The 22,008-nt window shown below is 40.8% G+C and overlaps 1 protein-coding gene across 1 annotated transcript; it reads right to left on the bottom strand.

Moving 5' to 3' along the window:
- Positions 1 to 6,817: 6,817 nt before the first annotated feature.
- Positions 6,818 to 20,079, bottom strand: CYTIP (cytohesin 1 interacting protein). The gene is made up of 8 exons (XM_032213255.1): positions 19,803 to 20,079; positions 16,396 to 16,445; positions 15,277 to 15,331; positions 12,804 to 12,891; positions 12,593 to 12,686; positions 11,443 to 11,512; positions 8,859 to 8,925; positions 6,818 to 7,406 (listed from the first exon to the last, which is right to left on the bottom strand). Exons 1-8 carry the CDS (start codon positions 19,971 to 19,973, stop codon positions 6,931 to 6,933), a joined length of 1,071 nt encoding a protein of 356 aa, XP_032069146.1. The 5' UTR covers positions 19,974 to 20,079; the 3' UTR covers positions 6,818 to 6,930.
- Between the last annotated feature and the right edge of the window lie 1,929 nt (positions 20,080 to 22,008).

The raw sequence follows: 22,008 nt of genomic DNA, 5'->3' as shown, positions 1-22,008 counted from the left end.
GACAGCTTTAAGACTTGTGTGCTTCAAATGCCAGAGTTTCTCAGCCAACATTTTGGTTGCTAAGCAAGAGCGTTGTTAAATGAGTTTCACCACATTTTACAAATTGGCCATGCCCACCCAGTCACATGGCCGGCAAGCCACTCCCACCCGATCACATGGCCGGCAAGCCACCCCCACCCGGTCACGTGGCCAGCAAGCCACCCCCACCCAGTCACATGGCCGGCAAGCCACTCCCACCTGATCAGATGGCCAGAAAGCCACTCCCACAAAGCAGAACCTACAGAAAAGGTTCTAAAATTTTTTGAAACCCACTACTGCAGTGTGATATTGTAGCTGATATATTCAACTAGGAGTAGGAAGAGCCCCCACCTCTCTCGGGCTTGTAGGGGCATCAGCTGGAGAATTATCGGGGATTGTTTTCCTTCCTGGTTTCTCTTTTCCTAGGTCCAGCCAAAGCTTATGATCTTGCATTTCAGTATTATGTAATTGCCACTGCTTGTAAGCCCATCAGGCTCTGAAGCCTGACCTTCCTCCCCCACCTCCCCCATTACTCAGAGAAAATATATCAGGATACATAAGGGTGGTCATACTGCCCTTCTTCAACCTGTATCTCTGATGGGATGGAAGCCATATAAGTGGTGTGGGTCTTTATTTATTCAAGGACTTTTTTCCAGAAAGAACACCTGGTAGTTGAAAGTATTGGCGTCATCAGTGTGAAGACTGCAAAGCCAAAGTTACTGTGGCAATGGCTGTTGTATAACAACATTATAGAAAACCACTTCCTCTCTCCTCTGCTCTGCAGAGAAACAGGCAATATATCCACCTGAGTAATATTAGCATTGTAAACAAGCAAGGCCTGCAGATCAGCTTCCGCTTCATGTTGCGAGGGTGGACCGTGCTTGAGAACAGTTTCACATGTCTCAACTGCAGGATAAAAATATTATATCTCCCAGAGCTCTGAACTCATTGTCATCACAAAGACCCAAAAAGAGAGAGAACCACTCCCTAACACACTCTTGTCCTCTTCTTGGCAAGTTTCCCACCATCTCTTCACACGCTCTTATATGAACCATCTCTAAAATGTGCTTCTTATGGAGGTTTGCCTGTTGCCTTCCCTCTTATTTAAGCACAAATGAAATGTCTTTCTTTCCCTCAGCTATTAGGCATCTTAAGTCTCTTTGCTTTTCTTTGCCAGTAATTCTGTCTCCTTTTCACATGCCATTGTCTAACTCGAATCTGGAAAGTGTTTGGTAAAGAATAAGTCATATATTCACTCAGCTTCTTGGCATCAGTACATCTGGAAGAGCCTGTTATGGAGGCCTCCTGTCCACATCCACGAATAAAAGCTGAATGCTTTTTAAAACTTACCTGTAACCAATTGGTCTAAATGCCTATGGAAATTCTCAGTCATCTAGGTCATGGTTGCCCAAAAGTGCTTTTTCAAGAGGTAACTGGACTTTCTGGTTTTTCTTTGAAGATGTTTAGGTTCTCATCCAACTTCTTCAGCTCTGACTGGATGGTGTGGAATGGAAGGATTCATATTCCTTGCAAACAGCTAGCCATTTGCATTCTTTTAGAGAATGCGCTCTACATGGGGCTGCCCCTGAAGAGTGTTCGAAGACTTCAATTAGTCCAGAATGCAGCCGCGCGAGCGATAGTGGGTGTACCTAGGTACACTCACGTTACACCTATCCTCCGCGAGCTGCACTGGCTTCCCATTGGTCTCCGGACACGCTTCAAGGTGCTAGTCGTTACTTTTAAAGCCCTACATGGTATTGGACCTGGCTCCCTGAGAGACTGCCTCCTGCCGTTTACCTCCCAGAGACCTATAAGATCGCACAGACTAGGCCTCCTCCGGATTCCATCTGCCGCTCAATGTCGGCTGGCGACTCCCCGGAGGAGGGCCTTCTCTGTAGCTGCTCCGGACCTATGGAACGATCTCCCCGTTGAGATCCGGACCCTTACTACCCTTCCGGCCTTCCGCAAAGCGACCAAGACCTGGCTGTTCCGGCAGGCCTGGGGCTGTTGATTTATCCAACCCCCTCCTAAGCTATGAATGTTGTGGAATTTTTAATGTTGTTTTTTTATTTTTTGTATGTCCCCCCTTCCTTTTTTACCTGTAAGCCGCCCTGAGTCTCTCGAGAGTGGGCGGCATACAAACCCTATAAATAAATAAATAAATAAATAAATAAATAAATAAATAAATAAATAAATAAATAAATAAATAGATAATAAATAAATAATAGATAATAAATAAATAAATAAATAAATAAATAAATAAATAAATAAATAAATAAATAAATAAATAAATAAGAGAGTCATTGAGGCCACTTGGAGGTTTGACTATGACCTCAGGCTCACCTGTGGTCTTTGTCTTTTAAATGCAGATGGATTGCAGATGGATTGCTGAATCTTGTCCTGATGTGTTTTTTTTCCTCATGGCACAAACTAGGAGAACAAACCCATCAAGACAAGATTTAGCAGTCCACCTGTAATCCATCTGCATTTAAAAGATAAAGTCCACTATTTTGAAGACAGCAAAATCCACATTTTGGAACAGAGAGGACTGCTGGTTTGAAAGAGACAGTCAAAGAGGCCATCAATGTCAAAACTGAACAGCCGTCTCTCAACAGACGGGGAGGGATATGACATCATCTATCTCCTGTCTACAGCAGAGTCCTTTCAGCAGTTCCAAGAAGTTCCTGCACCCATTTGCATTACTTAGGTGACTCTAAGGACACAGAGAAACCTCCGTGCCCTCAAATACTCTCTAAAAGAATGCAAATGACTAGCTGTCTGCAAGGAACATAAATCCTTCCATTCCCCACTATCCTGCCAGAGCAGAAGAAGCTTTTTGGATGAGAAGCAAAATATTTTCAAAGAAAAACAAAAATCCGGTTGCCTCTTTTAAAAAGTACCTTTGGGATAACTGATTGGCCCTGATCATACTTCAGTGCTATTTATACTGTTACTGAAATACTACTTATGGTTGTAGTGATTATCTCAGATGTTTGATTATATTACTATAGTGATTTTAGCTAGCTTTGTTTTTAAATGCTATTGAGGAGAAGGGAGGCAGATCTCCAATACAGGGTGTTAAAGGGCTCACCTACTATCATTTCTGCCCTACTTGATTTCAACATTTAACACACTCCTCTCTAGATCTAATGTTTTGGAAATGGAAAAGTAGTATTCTTATCTTTAACATAGTTTTATTTCCAATAATACCATCATGTTTTCTGACTTTCCAGTTTGCCTATTATTTTTCATTTCATTACAGATAGACACCTCCTTCTCAACTGGGTTCTTGCAGGGTGTCAGGAACGTTTCATTCTGGGGTTTATTGTCCTCTCTGATCACGTTGTCCTGGGCTCCCAGCAGTTCTTCTTCCCTTTGGATTTAAAATACACACACACACAAACACACACACATAAACACACACACACACACACACACACACACACACACACACATTCATCTTCTAGTCTAAGTGAATGGAAGAAAGGTACGGTGGCCTTCCTTCCTTCATTCCTCCCTCTTTTCTTTCTTTCTTTCCTTCTTTCTCATTCTTTCTGACCTGCTCAAAGAAAGGAAAGTGATTATAGCTTGTTTCATGGCCAGGATGGGAAGGGTAAAGAAACAGGAAGATCTATTTGTTAGAGGACTAAGTAGCCATTGGCCAAAGAGAATAAAGGGCCAGCACTGGGACCAAAGTAGAGAAAGGTGCTGAACTCCAAAACCAGGCAGAGATTTCATAAGCTGGCTTCCTTTCCAGACAGTTTACACACAGGAATCAAGCAGGCTGCACTGCGGAAAAATTCAAGTGTGGAGCATTTTCACTGGAAAGAGAAATGAAAGTCCCAGCTGCTCTCAAGGTAATAATATAAGCTGAAACCGCAATGCTGCAGCTGCCCCACAAGGTTCCTCTGGAGGTTGTGTTAGAGAATTATCTTAGCTGATTGATTTGTTTGCATTTATATCAGTCGAGAAGCTTCATTAAAGTTTGCTTCAGATACTGTGTTGGAAATGCAAACAGTACTGCATGTCTGTTCAGAATCAGTCCACTAACAGGACCCAAGGTGATGCCCAATAAGGGCACAGGAACCGGGAGAAATTTGCTAAGTGGCATTATCAAAGCAGTGTTTATTTTGTTGATTTATGAAAGGGAACATTTTGCCTGGAAATTAAAAATGATTAGTCTCCTTCCAAAAGATCCACTCGCCAGACACTGGACTCTTAGGAAGTTTTCCAGTTCAACCATTTCACTTCAAAGTTGGAAACAATACAAATCCAAATGTTACATATTTTGTTTGTTTGTTTGTTTTTAAGTTGGATATTGATATTTGACATTTTATTTTTCAGTCTGCTTCACCTGTTCTTTTTGTGTGTGTGTGTTTCAGTCTTGGATGACAAATCTCCGCTATTTCCATTTTTGAAGAGTTCATTAGAATTTCAGCACCCATATTAAGGCAATACCAGTTCTCAAGCAATTCAAACACAAAGCAAGGGGCAATAAATGCAAAGTTTGAATGTTTAAAAGACCAATATTCTTACCCCATGGGTTAAATTATTATTCAGACTATATTTACAAAGAGAAGAAGAAGAAGAAGAAGAAGAAGAAGAAGAAGAAGAAGAAGAAGAAGAAGAAGAAGAAGAAGAAGATGATGAAAAAGAAGAAGAAGAGGAGGAGGAGGAGGAGGAGGAGGAGGAGGAGGAGGAGGAGGTAGAACCTTTGTACTAAAGCACTTCCTCTTTCAACACAGAGTTCTTCCTTAACAAGCCAGGGAGTTCACAGAACAGGAAATATCAGTATATAAAACTCTAAAAGCAATAGCTATTATTGTAATTCAGTATGCTAACAACATTTCCTTTAGGCCTACTCCAGCTTCAGTTCCTCTGCAAAAAGTAAGGTGTGGACCATTGGTGGGTTTCAAAATTTTTTAGAACCTCTTCTGTAGGTGTGGCCTGCTTTGTGGGAGTGGCTTGCCAGCCATGTGACTGGGTGGGAATGGCTTGCCGGCCATGTGACCGGGTAGGAGTGGCTTGCCAGCCATGTGACTGGGTGGGCATGGCCAACTTGTAAAATGTGGTGAAACTCACTTAACAACGCTCTTGCTTAGCAACCAAAATGTTGGCTCAGAAACTCTGGCATTTGAAGAACACAAGTCTTAAAGTTGTCAAGTTACAAGACCCTGGCACCCCTAACACTTTGAAAAAATACTCCAGGGGTGTTCAAACTTGACAGCTTTAAGACTTGTGGTCTTCAACTCCCAGAATACCTCCTCTCACTCTTCATCTTGATGATGTGCGGACGGGTGGGGGGAGGGAGCTGGAACCGGTTCTAAACGGTACTGTAGATTTGTGGAACCTCTTCTATAGAAGAGGTTAGAACGGGCAGGAACCCACCCCTGGTGTGGACTATAGGTAGAGTATAGTAGCCTGTTTTAATTCTCACCCTGATTGTAATTGGCTTCATTGAGTGTTTTATGTTCTTCCACAATGTTCCAATCATAAAAAAATCATTGCATTTCTCTGAACATACTCACACAGATTTCTGGTTCACATACAGCTTCTTCCATGTGATCATAATTTCAAATATATCTGTTGATTACAATATATTTTTTTAAAAAAAATCCTTCTCACCCGTATGAGTAGATTGTGTCTTCCTCAGTCTTGGGTCTGTCGGGGGCCTGGGAATTTGAGAGATCTTGGCTATTCTTAGCACTGCCCTCTTCTGGACAGGGAGTTCTGAGGCTGTTGTTGAACCTCTCTCCCTACTTAGGAGTCAAAGCCCCCAGTGCTCATATCACTACTTGGATCAATTTGGCCTCTACTTTCCACATCCTCTCTAGCTCCTCCTACAGGCCCTGGCATTTCTCCAGCTTCTCATAATCCTTTTTCCTAAAGTTGCTGTCACATGACTAGACAGTGGTTAGAAAGCCACTTTCTGGGAGACTGGGTTCAAATCCCAACTGGTACCTACAGGTAGTCCTGTACAACAGGTAGTCCTGTACAACAGTTCATTTAGTGACCGTTCAAAGTTACAACGCCACTGAAAAAAGTGACTTATGACCCTTTTTCAGTTACGACCTTAGAAGCATCTCCATGATCATGTGATCAAAATTCAGATGCTTGGCAACTGATTCATAATTATGACCATTGCTGCGTACTAAGGCTATGTGGTCAGCTTTTGCAAACCTTTGACAAGCAAAGTCAATGGGGAAGCCAGATACACTTTACAACCAGGTTACTAACTTATCAACGTCAGTTATTCACTGAATGACTGTGGCAAGAAAGGTTGTAAAATGGGGCAAAAATCGCCTAAAAATGTTTCACTTAACAACAGAAATTTTGGACTCAATTGTGGTGGTAGGTCAAGGACTCTCTGCATTTTGCCAGTATGGGTTCTTGGGCAAAGACCTCTAATGCTTCACTTATGTACCTCAAACATTAGAGTGACATAAACTAGGGGAATCATGTTGGCTTAGTCATCACCCAGATTTACAAGGTGCGAGTCAGATGTTGGGTAACCAAAACTATATATATATATATATATATATATATATATATATATAAAATTTAAAAAATGCATTTAACTTGTCTTGCTAGCAATTGAACACTTATAGATTATGTGAAGTCTTAGCTACTACAAATTGCTGCCTTCTCATGGTTTCAGGCCTATCTTGTAGTGTTACTAGGCAACGACTCTGGTCACCATCTTTCCTGCTTCCCGCCAAAAATCCACAAATAACACCCCAATGTAAGTTATCAATCCAATTGTTTTGAAACTATATCAGGAAAAAAAAAAAACCAAAGCTATCGATCCCAGCTATTTATTTTACTTCCATTCATTTACTGATTGAGAATATGAAATGCAGGCCCGATCTGATTTCAAAAATGCAAATTGCAGTCCAAGATTTCCATGTCCTTCTAAACTTGTTGTCCGATGCGAGTTTCATCCTCTTCCACAGCTCGGTGAAGACCAGGAATGAAAGTCAACAGCTTCCTTTGAAGACTTCCCTTTCTGCTTTTCCGTGGGAGAGTCCCAAAGCTCTTTGAGAAGTTATCTCCATTCTTTGAAGGAGATCTGCAGACATTGCTAGACACACTGATACTCCGATGCCTTCTCAGTGATGTCTTCTTCACTTGATTACTGCCAATGGGAAGAAAGCAGTCATCTTCTGTGCTTGACTGTCGGCTAAAAGTCTCTTTAGCGGGGTCTTCGAAAACACTGGATTGGTAAAAACTGTCCTCACTATCCACAGTCATTGAGCTAAGGCGGCTTAAGCAGCTGCTTTCACTGGAAAATCGGGGCTTACTGCCCAATGAGGATTCTAATCCAGCATGATCACCAAAGATATTAGGTCCTTCTAATCCTGCAGAATCTGGTAGTGAGCAGACTTCTCCTAAAGAGCAAAGGAAAGAAAACAAGCATTATATTCTCAGAAATGTTTGTTTGTACCAGAAGAATACCAAAAGTGCCATTTGATTACTGTGAAGACACTGGAAGCCTTTACATGTGGAGCAAAAGGTTAGTTTCCAGACTTATTCTGTATGAGTGTGAGAGTTGAACAGACATGAGGGTGACCTGAACGCCTCCTCATATTACTGAGTTACAATCTCTAGCGACCTTTAAGGCTGTTTCCTTGGTAATCACTGGTAAAGTTTTCCTAGTATCACTCCAAAATGACACCAATGAGAACAGGCCTTATTGCTTCAAAAGGGCCTTGTTGAAGCAATAAGTCCTGTTCTCATTGGTGTCATTTTGGCCTAAATCAGTGTTTCTCAACCTTGACCACTTGAAGATGTGTGGATGCTGACTGGGTAATTCTGGGAGTTGAAGTTCACACATCTTCAAGTGCCCAAAGTTGTGAAACATTGGCTTAAACAATGCTTGGTTGACTCAAGACAATAAATTGCTATGATACAGAGCCAGCAAAGTCAATGGAAAACTGTAGTTTGAATTATTTTCAGACTCTGGATCCTAAGATCCTTAGAAAGTCCAGATTACAACTTTTTTTCTGCCACTATCCCCCTTCCATGAGCTTGAGCAAGCTAAACAAATAAAGTCCAGAGTCATCTTATAGAGGCAGCATATGCATTTAATAAACAGACAAATAAAGAAATAAAAAAAATCACACACCCTTTGAAAGTTTTAAGTGTCAATCAGAACTCGGCAGAGTCCAAAAGGAAAAAAAAATTAACAAAGACAAACCAAAATTAGTTTTGAAGTTTCAAGAACACTGCATGCACCTTGATATGAAAAATATTGATTTTTTTTTTATGTTTCAAATCAGCCAGAAAAGATGATATGAGTCAGACAAAAAAATTAGTGCCAGTTTACTTAATGTATGTGCTGTAGCTATATGTGAGCCTGCATAAAAGTTTATTGGGGAACTGACAATGATCTGTAATAAAACTAAGCAATTGATAACCATCAATAACCATCAGAATGCCGTTAAAAAAATAGTACTTTAATATCTAATTTTACAACTTCCTCGATGTGGCACATCCATGACTAGGCTAAGTGGCTAAGTGGCTAAGACTATCAGAAAGGTTGGCAGTTCAGCAGTTTGAATCCCTAGTACAGATCTCCTGCGTGAGCAGGGGGTTGGACCAGATGACCTCCAAGGTCTCTTCCAACTCTGTTACTGTTTACTGCCTACAACATAGACTATCGCAAATGTACTTTTCATAAAAGCAGCTTATGGCTCTTACTCCTCTTCAGAACTTCCTTCAAACTACGCAAACAAAACTGAAACTCGGCAACTTCGTAACCATGAACTGAGTTTGCATACATCCGTACAGAAATTGGGTGTGACCGTTTCTCACTTCTGCAACAGGACATTCAGACTTACCGCGAGCAAGTTCCTTTTCTCGTAAGCACAGGGCCTGGATCTCGGCCAACTTATCTTGCAAAGTTTTCTGTCAAAGGGAAAACAGCACTTTGTCATTTGGAAACTAACGTGTCTTTTATCAGTCAGCAACTCCATGCTTCAGTTATTGTTCATCGTGACAAATCTGATATCTCAAGACTGCATACAAAAATACAGGTAGTCCTTGACTTATAACAGTTCGTTTAGTGACCTTTCAAAGTTACAACAGCCCTGAAAAAAGTGACTTATGTCTGTTTTTCACACTTACGACCATTGCAGCCTCCCATTGTTCAGATGATTAAAATTCAGGTGCTTAGTGAGTGGTTCATATTTATGACCGTTGCAGCGTCCTGGGGTCATGGGATCAACTTTTGCCACCTTCTGACAAGCAAAGTCAATGGGGAAGCTAGATTCACTTAACAACCTTATTACTAACTTAAGAAATGCAATGATTCACTTAATATTTGTGACAAGAAAAGCCGTAAAATGGGGCAAAACTTAACAAATGTTTCACTTAGCAACATAAATGTGTGGCTCAATTGGGGTCGTAACTCAAGGACTACCTGCATATGTATTTTTCTTTTGTTGTAAGTCCAGTTCTAAATTACTTTAGTGGAGCCTGATAGTTTTCTATCATAACAGTAAGTAACTTAATGTACAGATAGGCCCCAAATTACAACTACAGCTGAGCCCAGAATTTCTGTGGCTAAGAGAAATCTTAAGTGAATCATGCCCCGATTTACGACATTTTGTGCCATAGTTGTAAAGCAAATCACCGAAGTTGTTAAGTGGATTGTGCAGTCATTAAGCGAACCTGGCTTCCCCCATTGACTTTGCTTGTCAGAAAATCACTAGGATGGTTGCAAGTGACAATCCCAGCACGCTGAGAGGCTACAACCATCAAAAATACATGCCAGGTTCCAAACACCCAAAGTTTGATCACATACCTTTGGGAAGGTAGCAATGGTTATATGTGTGAAGGCTGGTCATGTCACTTTTGTCAGTGCCATGGTAAGTGTGAACGGTCATTAAATGGATGGTTATATAGGCAGTGGTAGGATTCAAATAATTTAACAATCAGTTTTCTGCCCTAATGATTTCTTCCAACAACCAAACTGCTCAGAAAGTTCACAACGGGTTCTCCCGAAATGGTGCGAATTGGCTGAATTCCACCACTGTGGAATATGTGGAAGACTATCTGTATTGAGAAAGTCACAGTATGGATTGTATTTCAAGCATTATTTAGATGCACCATTTTTTGGAGACTCATGGCCACCCTTTGAGTGGTGGGCTTTGAATTGCTGACCTCCAAAAATTGGAAAGGTTCTGATTAAATACTAAATTGCATCTTTGGTCTTAATAAAGGTGACTATTTGGTGGCAATTTTCAGAGTAGGAAAGCCAACAGCAGCAGACAAATCAACAAAACATACACCAGGATGAAGTTCATCGCGGGATTTAGATCTGCATTGTGGAACTGAAGGTCAGGTGGGTGTTAGGAGCACCTGGCATCTCATTCGGACTGGCCATCTCACATAGAGTGATAGCAAGGATAGGAACAGATCCCATGCGCTACTTCCATAGAGTGGGATTTTCTTTAAAATGTTGGAACAATTCAATTCCGGAACCTTTGTGACTTATATGTAATTTATACCTGGTCCCTCTAGTCTAGTGAGCCAAAACATTAAGTGGGTAGGATGTAAGGAATTACAAAAGAGCTGACTTGGATTTCCAGTAATATGGTGCAGCTGATAATGGATAATTTATCTATTTTGGCCCTTTTGTTCCCCTAACTTTTTCTTTAACTTTGAGGGCTAGAAGTGGACAACCTTGTTTAACTTTTATTTATTGGATTTATAGCCTGGTTTTTAACCCCCAGGAGAAAAAGGCAAGGGCTTATACTTTCTTCTTTATTTTTTTTTCCACAACAAAAACCCTGTAAAGTAGATTGGATTGAGAGAGAATGATATGTCCAACATCATCTCATTGAGTTTTGATAATGGGCAGTGGATTTGAATCTGGATCTCCCTGGCCTTGATCACATTATCTCAATCACCACAACACATTTGAATCCTCCCTTTATTGGAGGGCAAACTCTAGGAAAGTTTCCAAGCCCAAATGGTTCTTTTTGGCAAGAAGGTTGTCCAATTGTATAGAAGACAGCAAAGTTTTAAGGTAGCTTCACTGAATAATGCACTCTAAGCAAATAATAATAATAATAATCAGGCGTGAATTTATTTATTAATAGGTTGAGTTTATATCCATAGCTATAAAGCAGGGAGGCAAATCCTGGCAAAAACACCAAATAGAGAAGTGGAGGGATTGACTTTGACATCAAGTGTTTTCATTTATGGAGGAATTAACCTTGATATGGAATTTGTTTGTAGGCTGTTTGTTTCTCTGTTCACTGAGTTGCTCACAAAGCTTCACAATAATCCTGATTCAGTGGGGCTGCTTTTGGGGGATCCAGCTTTGCCTCACTGAGCATCCTAAGGGGGTCCCTTCTCCTTAGAATCTGGCTGAAGCCAACACAAGGCCTTGCTTTCCATTTTACACAGAAATCATACCTTCATGCAATGCAACTTGGTTTCCAGTTCCATTCTTTTCATAATCAGGGCTTCATTCACTGTATCTAACCTAGAAATTGAATTAACAATATCATCATCAGTGTCTAACCAATAAGTGAATTACTATCAGCAGCAGCAGCAGCATCTTAATATAATTTTATACTGGCAATACAACCCTAGGAATGTAAGCAAGAATTGTTTCAGATCAATCTATTTCAGAAAGGTAGCCTGCAGAAAGAAATATCATTTAAGGAGCCAAGAAAATCTAGAGTTGGCAAATGTTTTTCACTTTGTAACTGTGACTTTTTCATCACTCTAATAATGATACCAGTGTAGTTTAAGGAGAGAAAGGAGGAGGGAGGGATGGAGGAAGAGGAGGAGAGGAGAGAGGGGGGAGGGGTATGGAGAGGTAGAAGGAGAGGAAGAGGGAGAGAGAGGGAGGGAGGGTGAGAGCAAGAGGAGGGATGGGGAGAGGGAGACAGGAGAGGGAGGGGAGGGAGAGAGGGAGGAGGAGAGGGGAGGAGGGAAAGAGGGAGAGAGAGAGGGAGAAAAAGGGGGAGAGAGAAAGAGGGGGAGAGAGGAAGAGGGAGAGATGGAAAAAATAGATGCTAGTCCCCCCTATTGAACTGGAAGATAATTTATTCAAAGTTAAACTTTTAGTTCTTTTAACTTTTAGTGCCAGTAGTTAAGTAATGTGCCAGTAAAAGTGCCAGTAGTTAAGAAATGACAATAGTTGCAAAAGAATGCTACTTAATCATATCTTCAATTAGTCAAAGGGAAACACAATGAGAAAAGTGGTTCATGTAGTTGTTGGATCTCATGAAAACCATGAGAGACAAGAACAGCTGTCAGACTGTCCACTATTTCTGATTTTTGGGGAAACTGTAACTTTGAGTGGCAGAGTGCTACAATTTAATCCTCGTCCTTTTTGTTATGATGTATTTCGTTCATCCATCAGAAGGTCATCTTGGCCATCTCTCCTCCCTTTACAATACAGAGATGTGTTTGTAGTGGATTTCCGATCTAAGGAGAGCAATCATATCCTTTCCTTACCCATGTGAAAAACTAATGCAATGCCCACCCCAATCAATAACAAATACATAATATTACAAAAATAAGCTCAGACACCAGCCCAAGATTTCTTGGTTACCTTAAAAGATTCCTAGATGATTTAATCATGTCCACCTGTTCTTTGTGACTTAGTCCTTTAATGCTCACGCCATTGATGCTGACCAGGATGTAACCTGTGACAATTGCAAAATGAAATATGTGAGAATATGTATTTTGATCTTCATCAACCCTTCTGCATTATCAGAAATGTGATCCCTTAAACCATGAGAATTCTCAGAAAGATTAGTTACCATGTTGGAGTCCGGTAAGAGAAGCTGGGCTTCCTTCTTTTACGTTGCAAATATAAGTGCAACTTTCCATGAAATGATTACTTTGGCACTAAAATGGAAGAATTAAAGGATTAAAGCAAAAAATGAAACAAAAAATTATATTAGAAGAGAAACTCTATCTTGCAACTTTTGGCCCCAATGCCTAGCTACCATTAGAGTGCCCACCTTTTCAAAGAATAGCCTGTTATGTTAGTTGGGTTCACATGACTCATTGAGAAGCCGACTACATTTTAGCCTGAATGATGGTCAGTTGACTGGTTTAATCACACAAATCAATCAGGGATAAGCATGTCAGGTGAATTAAGTCTGCTAGAAAGGGTCCTCTATAGATAGGATCCAATCCAGGGGTGAAATCCAGCAGCTTCTGACAGGTTCTGGAGAACCGGTAGTGGAAGTTTTGAGTAGTTCGGAAAACCGGCAAATACCATCTCTGACTGGCCCCAGAGTGGGATGGGAATGGAGATTTTGCAGTATCCTTCCCCTGCCATGCCCACCAAGCCACGCCCACCAAGCCACACCCACAGAACCGATAGTAAAAAAAATTGAATTTCACCACTGGTCCAATCCAAGCCTTTGAAGTTACTCATTATAGTTGGAAATTGGGCAACAACAATGGCAAGCAGATAGCTCCTACAGACCCCTATATCTTCAGGGCTAGTGTATTTTATTTAAAATTTAAATATATAAAATGATGTCTTGTTTTGTCTTCATTTTTTGGTGGTGCATTTCTTCTGGGCAGCGAGCGTCCAACATGGTACAGGAAGGTGAGTTGCCTTACAACTCTACCAAACTGCCTACGCCCATGGAAAGCTTCACTTGTCAAGTGCAAAAATAAACATTTCCTCTTTTTATCCTTTAAAGAAAAATAACAGGAACAATCAGAGGAAAAAATAGGCTTCCCACCCAACAACTGGGCTGTCCTGTTCTCTCATCACATATGACTGATTACCAAGCTGCACCAATATGATTAGGAGGAAGCTGGGCCATTGTGCCACGGAAGATTCTCTGCACTGTTGCCCAGTGTGAGATGTCAGCTTTTAGAACATGCTGTAAAGGGAAGAAAAGGGAAAAGGGGAGGGTTGAAAAATCAAGAGGGCAGCACAATCATACCGTGGAAACCCCTCTTTTAAAAACGTGCATTGCACCAATTTGTGACTGAACTCTTGAGTTTGTTTGAACCCCTCCCCCAATGCCCTTCACAGAACCCCCTGAAAGGGAGGGAGCAAGGACCAGGAGACAGACCCAAACCAGTGGTGAAATTCAAATTTTTAAACTACCAATTCTGTGGGTGTGGCTTGGTAAGCATGGTGTGGCTTGGTGGGCAAGGCTTGGTGGGCATGGCAGGGGGAAAGATACTGCAAAATCTCCATTCCTTCCCCACTCTGAGGCCAGCCAGAGGTGGCATTTGGCAGCTCTCCAAACTACTACAAACGACATTTAACTCTCCAAAGCACAATGTAGCTCCTGGAATCTGATAAAGCGGGTAAATGACTCATTTTAACCCCTGGTAGGGCTGGCCCTATGAAGAACACATCACCCCTGCTTCACTAGCAGCGGTGGCTTTTCCGTCCCGAGGATCGGACCACAGATTTCCACTGCTCTCCTCTTCTCTATATTCTGCGCATCCAGACATTGGACACTAGTCCCAGCTGTTCCTCCTCTTCTTCATCAGTCACCTCCAGACTTGGGGGCTATTGACTCTCCATCTGAGGGCTGACTAATGGCCAAAGCTCTCTTTCTCTGTCTGTCTGTCTCTCTCTCTCTCTCTCTGTCTCCTATTTCCTCTTCCCACTCGGGAGCTCTCAGGCTGCCTTGCTGCTGACCCTGACTCCTGCGCCTCCTCCTTCTCTGATTCAGCTACTGGAGGAGCCAGCAGCCAACGGGCCACAACAAAAGGACAGTTTCTTTTCACGGTGAGTTAACTCTTGCAATTTCATAGATATGCCTGTGCAATGTTATGGCTTCTCTCTAAAAATGTGCAATGTAAGATACAATAGATAAAGAGCAAGTGGCCTAAAATTGCTCCACCAGCTTCATAAATGAGGCTGGTTTTGAAGTCTCTTCCATCAAGTCCCAGCAACGGCATGTAAATGTAAGTTCCTTAAGCAAAATGACTCCAATGGATTTTCCTTGTCATTTGTGCCACATTCAGGATGGAAGTCAATAGAAGCAGTGATCCAAAGATAGTCAGATGCTATTGTTTCAATTGTCCACAATGGCCCAGAATGCTTGACGCAGAGCACTGTACAAACTTTAAGAGGAAACATTCAGGTCCTGCGATTGTGTGGAATGAGCCAAGGTGAACATCAATAAGTGAGGAACATCTCTACGAGTATCAAAGAATGCCTTTGCTGAAATCAGTCTTCTGGAATTACTATTTGCCATCCCTACATATTAGCCACGTAAATGCCTATTCACAAAGTTAAAGCCTCACCTGGATTTCAAATCCAAATGTTTCATTGTCTTCCTTGAAGATTTTAAATGTCTTTCTGCATAAAAAATAAAAGAGGAAGAAGTTGTTGAGCTATGCCATCTACCATTGTTGCTACCAGTAAGTGATTGGAAGATATAGTGAACAAAAATAATAACTTTTGAATGGGCTTTTCTTATGAGATAATCTTCAACTTTACTGAAAACAAAAGTAATACGGCAAACTCCTACATTGGGGAAATCAAATAGGTCTCCAGCTTGGTGCCCTCCAGCAGTTTTCAAGTAGCACAAAATCTCAAAATATCTGGGAGAAGACCATGTTGGAGAAAATGGGAAATATGTGAAATAAACCATGGACACAAATTAGATAAAATGCAAGGCAAGGCAAGGACCTCCAGGTTTGAACTCAAAAAAGGTAATGAAGTAGACCTCAGAGTTTTTGATTCTTCAAAAACTTGAGTTCAAAATGGGCTTCAGTCATGATAGGGGACAGAAAAGGCAGATGGCGATTATCACTCTAAGGAGGGTATATAGCCATAGGTTTACGATGTGAAAAAATTAACAAAGGGCACAGCTGAGAAATCAAAGTGGAGCAAAGTGGGTAACAATGTTGCCATTATCTCACATCTGCTCCAGCTTGCAATTTATGTTCATGTTTATCTCCCTGGCATACTTTTTTGGACAACGGGCACAGAGTTAAAATATGTCTATTCGGCATATTTGTTTTCTGCATCAATCCTTTCAGGTTATACACTCGGCTTCCCGATTTGGTGGAATAAATCAAATTGTAAACCTAACAGAACCTAAAATATGAACTCGCATGCAATGTCTTCTAAGGGCTTTAAAAAAAATCTAATATACATACCTACTTAATCTCTTAATGCCATTTTGCCACAATGTGGCATAATAATTGTATTCTTAACCGGCTTCATAGAGAGGTTGCCCTTATGAATCATTTAATCTTTTCACCTCTGTACAACCCACATATTTTACTGCAGTAATCTCATGCTTGCATCTTCATCATTCATTATGTTCCTCTATCTTCCTACACATTTGTTGCTTTACAGGCAGGTAGATAGTAAACAAATAATAAAAGATAGGAGCAAAGTAATATCTTTATTACCTGAGCGGGCCAGAAGATTTGCTTATGGAGCTTGTTCTATTTAAAGCAAGCTGGAAATAGAAATGGAGAGCAGGAAATTAGTTCCATTACAGAAAGAAGTGTTTTTTCTATCAAATAAAACCAGTAGCATGATGAAAACATTTCATGTGGACTGATAAGAATCCTTAATAATGAAATAAACAAGACAACTGCTTTCCAAATACTTTATCAGGCGAAGCTGACCAATATAACTAAATTAGAAATCTTGCTCTAATTGACCCTAATTTTGTTTATAACCATCTTTTTCAGAGTAGAATAGCAATAGCAATAGCAATAGCAGTTAGACTTATATACCGCTTCATAGGGCTTTCAGCCCTCTCTAAGCGGTTTACAGAGTCAGCATATTGCCCCCACAGTCTGGGTCCTCATTTCACCCACCTCGGAAGGATGGAAGGCTGAGTCAACCTTGAGCTGATGAGATTAGAACCGCTGAACTGCAGATAACAGTCAGCTGAAGTGGCCTGCAGTACTGCACCCTAACCACTGCGCCACATATAGACCATAACCATAATTGCTGTCTTTCATCTTTAACTGCTAGTAGAATACTCATCTGATAGTCATATCTAGCAGCTAAATTGGTTGTCAAAAAGCCTCCCTGAACAAGAGAGACCTTTCATCGCAATGTGGACATCTCATTCAGTTATCATGGACAGCTTCTTCTTCATAAAGTCATCTAAAGCTCTCATCAGATCTATGAAGATCTTATCTTAGTAATTTAGAATGGGTGAGGGAAATCTTCCTTCGTTTTTCCATAAATTTGTTACTAACAACTTTCATATACCACATGCTAACTTGTTAATTGTTCAAATATATATTAGAACCACGGTGGCGCAGTGGTTAGAGTGCAGTACTTCAGGCTACTTCTGCTGATCACTGGCTGCCAGGAGTTTAGCAGATTGAATCTCACCAGGCTCAAGGTTGGCTCAGCCTTCCATCCTTCCAAGGTCGGTAAAATAAGATGACTCTGTAAACTGCTTAAACAGGGCTGTAAAGCACTATGAAATGGTATATAAGTCTGCATGCTATTGCTATATGTATGTGCCTTTCTGATTCTGTTTGAATTTGTATGCAGTCTTTTGTTACTCTATGCAAATTCCAGTTTATTTATTCTTCCCAAACTTTTACAGGGCAGTCTCTGCCATCTTCCTGAACAAAATGCCATATCAACATAGGTTCCTCATTCAAGAATATCAAGGAACTATGCAAAAGAACAACAGAAAAGAACAGCAGCAGCAACAACCACCACCACCATAGCAGGACACTATTTTTTGCAGATTTTGATTCTATTACTAGGGTCCATTCTAGTTGTTCAGAATTTTTGGCTCGAATTTACTACTTAAAAAACTATAGGAGGACTTGGCTCAAGCATCTTTAGTCATGCACATGATGTTCATAACTCAAGAAAATGCTGTAGCCCTTTTTCACTGGAAAAGTAGAAGGCCCAATGAGGCAGAACACTGTATGAGTTGGGTCCATTTATTTGTTTGTATGTATGCATGTATGTATGTATTAGCCAGCCACCTCCAGTGGTCTCTGGATGGCATATAAACTAGGGAAAATATAAAATAGTTAAAAGCACTTAATGTGGTTGCCTTGAGTTGTAAATGTAGTCAAACAATAATATCGACTGACTTTTGAACATAATATTGAAACACATTCTCGATGGCTGATTTACACGTTGCTGTAGTTTTCCTGACAATGATACAGATGTGGTTTTCTATTGCTTTCTTCTGATTTTTTTTTGTTTTGTTTTAAATTGAGATTTCTGAGATTTTCTATATATGAACTCAGTAATCAATCCTTGCTTCTCCTCTAACCAACCCAAAGCTATCATTCATAAGTCTAAGTAAACTGATAGTCATCATACACCTGTCATTCAGGGCTATCTCCTTCAGACAATATCCCTGTCCTCTGCCTATCAGGTACACACATGTGATAAAAGTAGGTTTTCCCAAATTAAAGCATTAAATAAAACATAGAGGAGATGTGTGGCAATTGTAATATGGAAATAAGAGAATGCATGTTTGATGCTAGTTCCAATACAGAAATAAAATAATGCATGTTCTGGAAAAAGGGAGGATGTTAGCTTGTTATTTTTCATTGTCACTTTCTTTTTTCCTCCCATACAAACCTTTTTATAAACTGAAAAGTTGAATGTCAAGTATATAATCAGGCAAACATTTATTCACGTAATCTAAAAATTAAACATCACCACTGTATGGTCTGAAATTAATGATTACATCTGTGAGACCAAAACTCATCTCTTTAAAATAGACAGTAAGAGCTATTTTAACTACCATCATCTGACCTCCTCAACATATTCTTCAATGCTGCAAACTCCCCATTTGGCTCAAGTAGAGAATTAAGAAAAAGCAACAGGATTTTGTGTCAAAGGTGGCTTGGACTATGGCCTGACCTTAAGTTGACTGGCTGTTTTAAAGCACCTTCTCTATCTTGGCACCCAGGGCTGTCTTAACACATGGGCCTGATGGGCACTTGCCTGGGGGCCCCACGAGCATAGGGGCCCCATACTAATCTGTGTATGTTAACCCTTCAATGCACCTTATATCAGATAAATACAGCAACGTATTTATTACATTTTACTGAATTTTTAAAATTAACAATGACATGTAAATATATGTTTAATTTTATCAATTGTTTACATTTTTATTCCCGTGGGTAGTTATCGTAGGGGCCCCCGTACACTGCTTTGCCCGGGGGCCCATAATGCTATTAAGATGGACCTGCTGGCACCCTTTCATTGCATCACAGCTGCAATTCCCAGAACTGACTTTAATCAAGCTGACCAAGGAGGCTGCTGTTGTGGGAACAAGTTACATCTGGCCTCTGCCTTCGGCTTACACTCAAATCAGTTGGGATTACAATCCCTTTATCAACACCACTCCACTACCTAGAGATTGCCCCAAACATTTTTTTCTGTCTGACAGAGAAGAGCAAAGGGCACCATGCGCTCCAGCAACTTTGGTAATGCTGAAATTGCTATGAATTATTTGGCCATGTAAAATAAACAATATCCCAGAAGAAGGAGGGAGGAAGAAGGGAATGTTCATAAATACATACGTATATAGGATATTAAACCATTTTTCTATATATAAACCAGAGAGCAATATGAAAGAAAGGAGAAGACAAAAAAATAATCACCAGCTAAATCCCTACTAAATTTCTGTAATTCAAGCAATGTTCCTGGTACAAAACTTTTTCTTAAACTAGTTTAGGCTTGAATCTTTTGAGTTCCCAGTAAATCTTCTGGCAAATCTATTTCTGGTTAGCCAAGAAGGAAAGAAATACAATATGTCTTTTATAGGCAGCACAAACCAAATCCTGCAAAGTTCCAAAGTGAGCAGTACCTGTTTGCAGTCCTTGGACAATCTCCCAATTGGGTCTGAGAACATTTGGCTTCTCTGGTTGTCCAAAGGTGGACTATCAATTGCCTTCAAAGATGGGCTGTAATTTGAGCTGAGACAGTAGCCCCCACAGTTGGCATTGCCTCTCTGTTGAATCAGCCTCTTCAAGGACATCTTGCATTCAAGCTGAGCTCATTCAGCACTGTTGCATGTTCAGCAACTATTGCATGAGTGAGGAAGCCAGCTAATAGCATAACTACTCTAGACCAAAGTATACAAAAAAAAAGCATATGGGAAACCCATGTGACTTGTGGTTTAGGGTGCAGGTTACATAAATCTGTTTCTCAGATCACTCAGAGTTTCCCCCGCCTCTTTCAGCTAGTGGCAAATAGAAGGGACTCTTAACATGCTATTTTTCTGCCCCTTGATAATCTGTGTCCAAAACACCATCTGTCAATCTCTCCAGATCTGACGATTTTGTGCCTTTTATAAATGTCTTTAAATTTTTATTAAGGAACTCACCATTTTCAACAACATGGCAGAAATTGAGAGGGAGAGAGAGAAGGAAGGGGAGGGGGAGAGAGGGATAGGCAGGGAAGAGAGGGGGGAGAGAGAGAGGGAGAAGGGAAGAGAGGGAGGAAAGAGGGAGAGGGGGAGAGAAGGGGAGAGAGGGAGAGGGGGTGGGGGAGGGTGGGAGGTGAATAGGGGAAGGGAAGGAGAGAGGGACGGGGGGAAGGGGAGAGGGAGGGGGGAGAGAGGGGAAGAGGGGAGAGGGAGGGGGAAAAAGGGGGAGAGGGAGATGGGGAGAGAGAGGGGAGAGAGAGGTGGGGAGAGAGAGATTAAAACTGTTACTTAAAAGTAAAGCAAGTCTTTGAATATATCAATAGGGGACTATCATTCATTTCTGAAAGAGACAGGACTCTCCTTGTCTGATTGTGGCAAAGTAGGGATGAAAAGTTGGAAATCCTGTTTTATTTTCAATGCTCTATACGGACTTTTCCAGGTTGCACCTAGCCAAACATGTCCCCAGTAACTTCTTTTGTCTACCATGATACAATTTTCTCTCTCTAAATTAGACTCTCTAAAAAGATGGAAATAACCAGCTGTCTGCAAGGAATATAAATCCTTTCATTTTCCACCATCCCGTCAGAGCTGAAGAAGCTTCTTGGATGAGAAACAAAACATCTTCCAAGAAAAAATAAGAAAATCCAGTGGCCTCCTGAAAAAGGACCTTTGGGACTATAGGGTTTTTGGTAACGAAGTCTTCTAATTGGTGAAATCATGTTTCTAAATCCCTCCCACCTATGCTAGGCATACAAGTGCCAATAACTTTCCATTCCAAGGATGGGTTTTGTTGACATGAGGTCTCCATTGAGAGATCTTTAGTATGAGCTCCCCCACCCCCATTGATTCTTCCATCATACTCAACACTTATCTGGGTGGTATATCACCTAATACTGTTGTGCAGGGTAAGGAAACACCACCATTTCATAGTTGGGATACTAGGGAAAATTGGCCAAATCCATGTCAATTTCACTCATGTGAGAGCCAGATTGGTATAGTGGTTAAGGCACCAGGCTAGAATATGGGAGACCGAGAATTCTAGTCCCACCTTAGCCATGAAAGACAGACGGGTTGGACTTTCTCAGTCCAACTCACATGGTTGTTGTTATTGGGAAAAATAGAAAGAGGTGTGTTAGCCATGTTCACCGCCTTGAGTTATTTGTAAAAATAATAAAAGCAGGATATATGTTAAGTAAGTAAGTAAGTAAGTAAGTAAATAAATAAATAAATAAATAAATAAATAAATGCAGTATACTCAGTGAAACAAAAATAGTCTCCTATTTCATCAGTCCAGCCTTGGAAATGGGAGGAGGAGTGACTGGTCCTCTCTGACCACTCATTGTTTGTCTTCCACCTTGGAACACTGGTTGAAGGGTCCGAATGGGTAACTAGGGCTTCAGAGGACTGCTTATTAGATATAAAGAAAAGAAAAATCCACAACATGCCCAAGATCTGCATCACAAAGTACAGGAAGTGTCAGAAACACATGAAGAGAATGAATGGTAGCAAAACCACACACCAGGCTCTTGTGCAAGTCAGAAAGCCCCATTTTTGAAGCACATCAGGTATCAACCCCTTCCAGGCAGATTGACTCAAGAAATAAGAACCCCCTTGGGTTTCTGGAAAGGTTTTTATTTCTAGGAGG

The sequence above is a fragment of the Thamnophis elegans genome, chromosome 1, assembly GCF_009769535.1.
Source record: "Thamnophis elegans isolate rThaEle1 chromosome 1, rThaEle1.pri, whole genome shotgun sequence".
Lineage (NCBI taxonomy): Eukaryota > Metazoa > Chordata > Lepidosauria > Squamata > Colubridae > Thamnophis > Thamnophis elegans.
Note: the sequence above shows the minus strand (reverse complement) of the source record. Positions and strands in the feature narration are given on the sequence as shown.

Bases quoted from the DNA above. Each gene is read 5' to 3' on its own strand.
- CYTIP (XM_032213255.1), bottom strand. From the start codon at position 19,973: ATGTCCTTGAAGAGGCTGATTCAACAGAGAGGCAATGCCAACTGTGGG. The intron at 12,687-12,803 runs GTAACTAATCTT...CAATTGTCACAG, and splicing joins TCTTACCGGACTCCAACATG to GTTACATCCTGGTCAGCATC. The intron at 7,407-8,858 runs GTAAGTCTGAAT...TTTGCTCTTTAG, and splicing joins AGAAAAGGAACTTGCTCGCG to GAGAAGTCTGCTCACTACCA.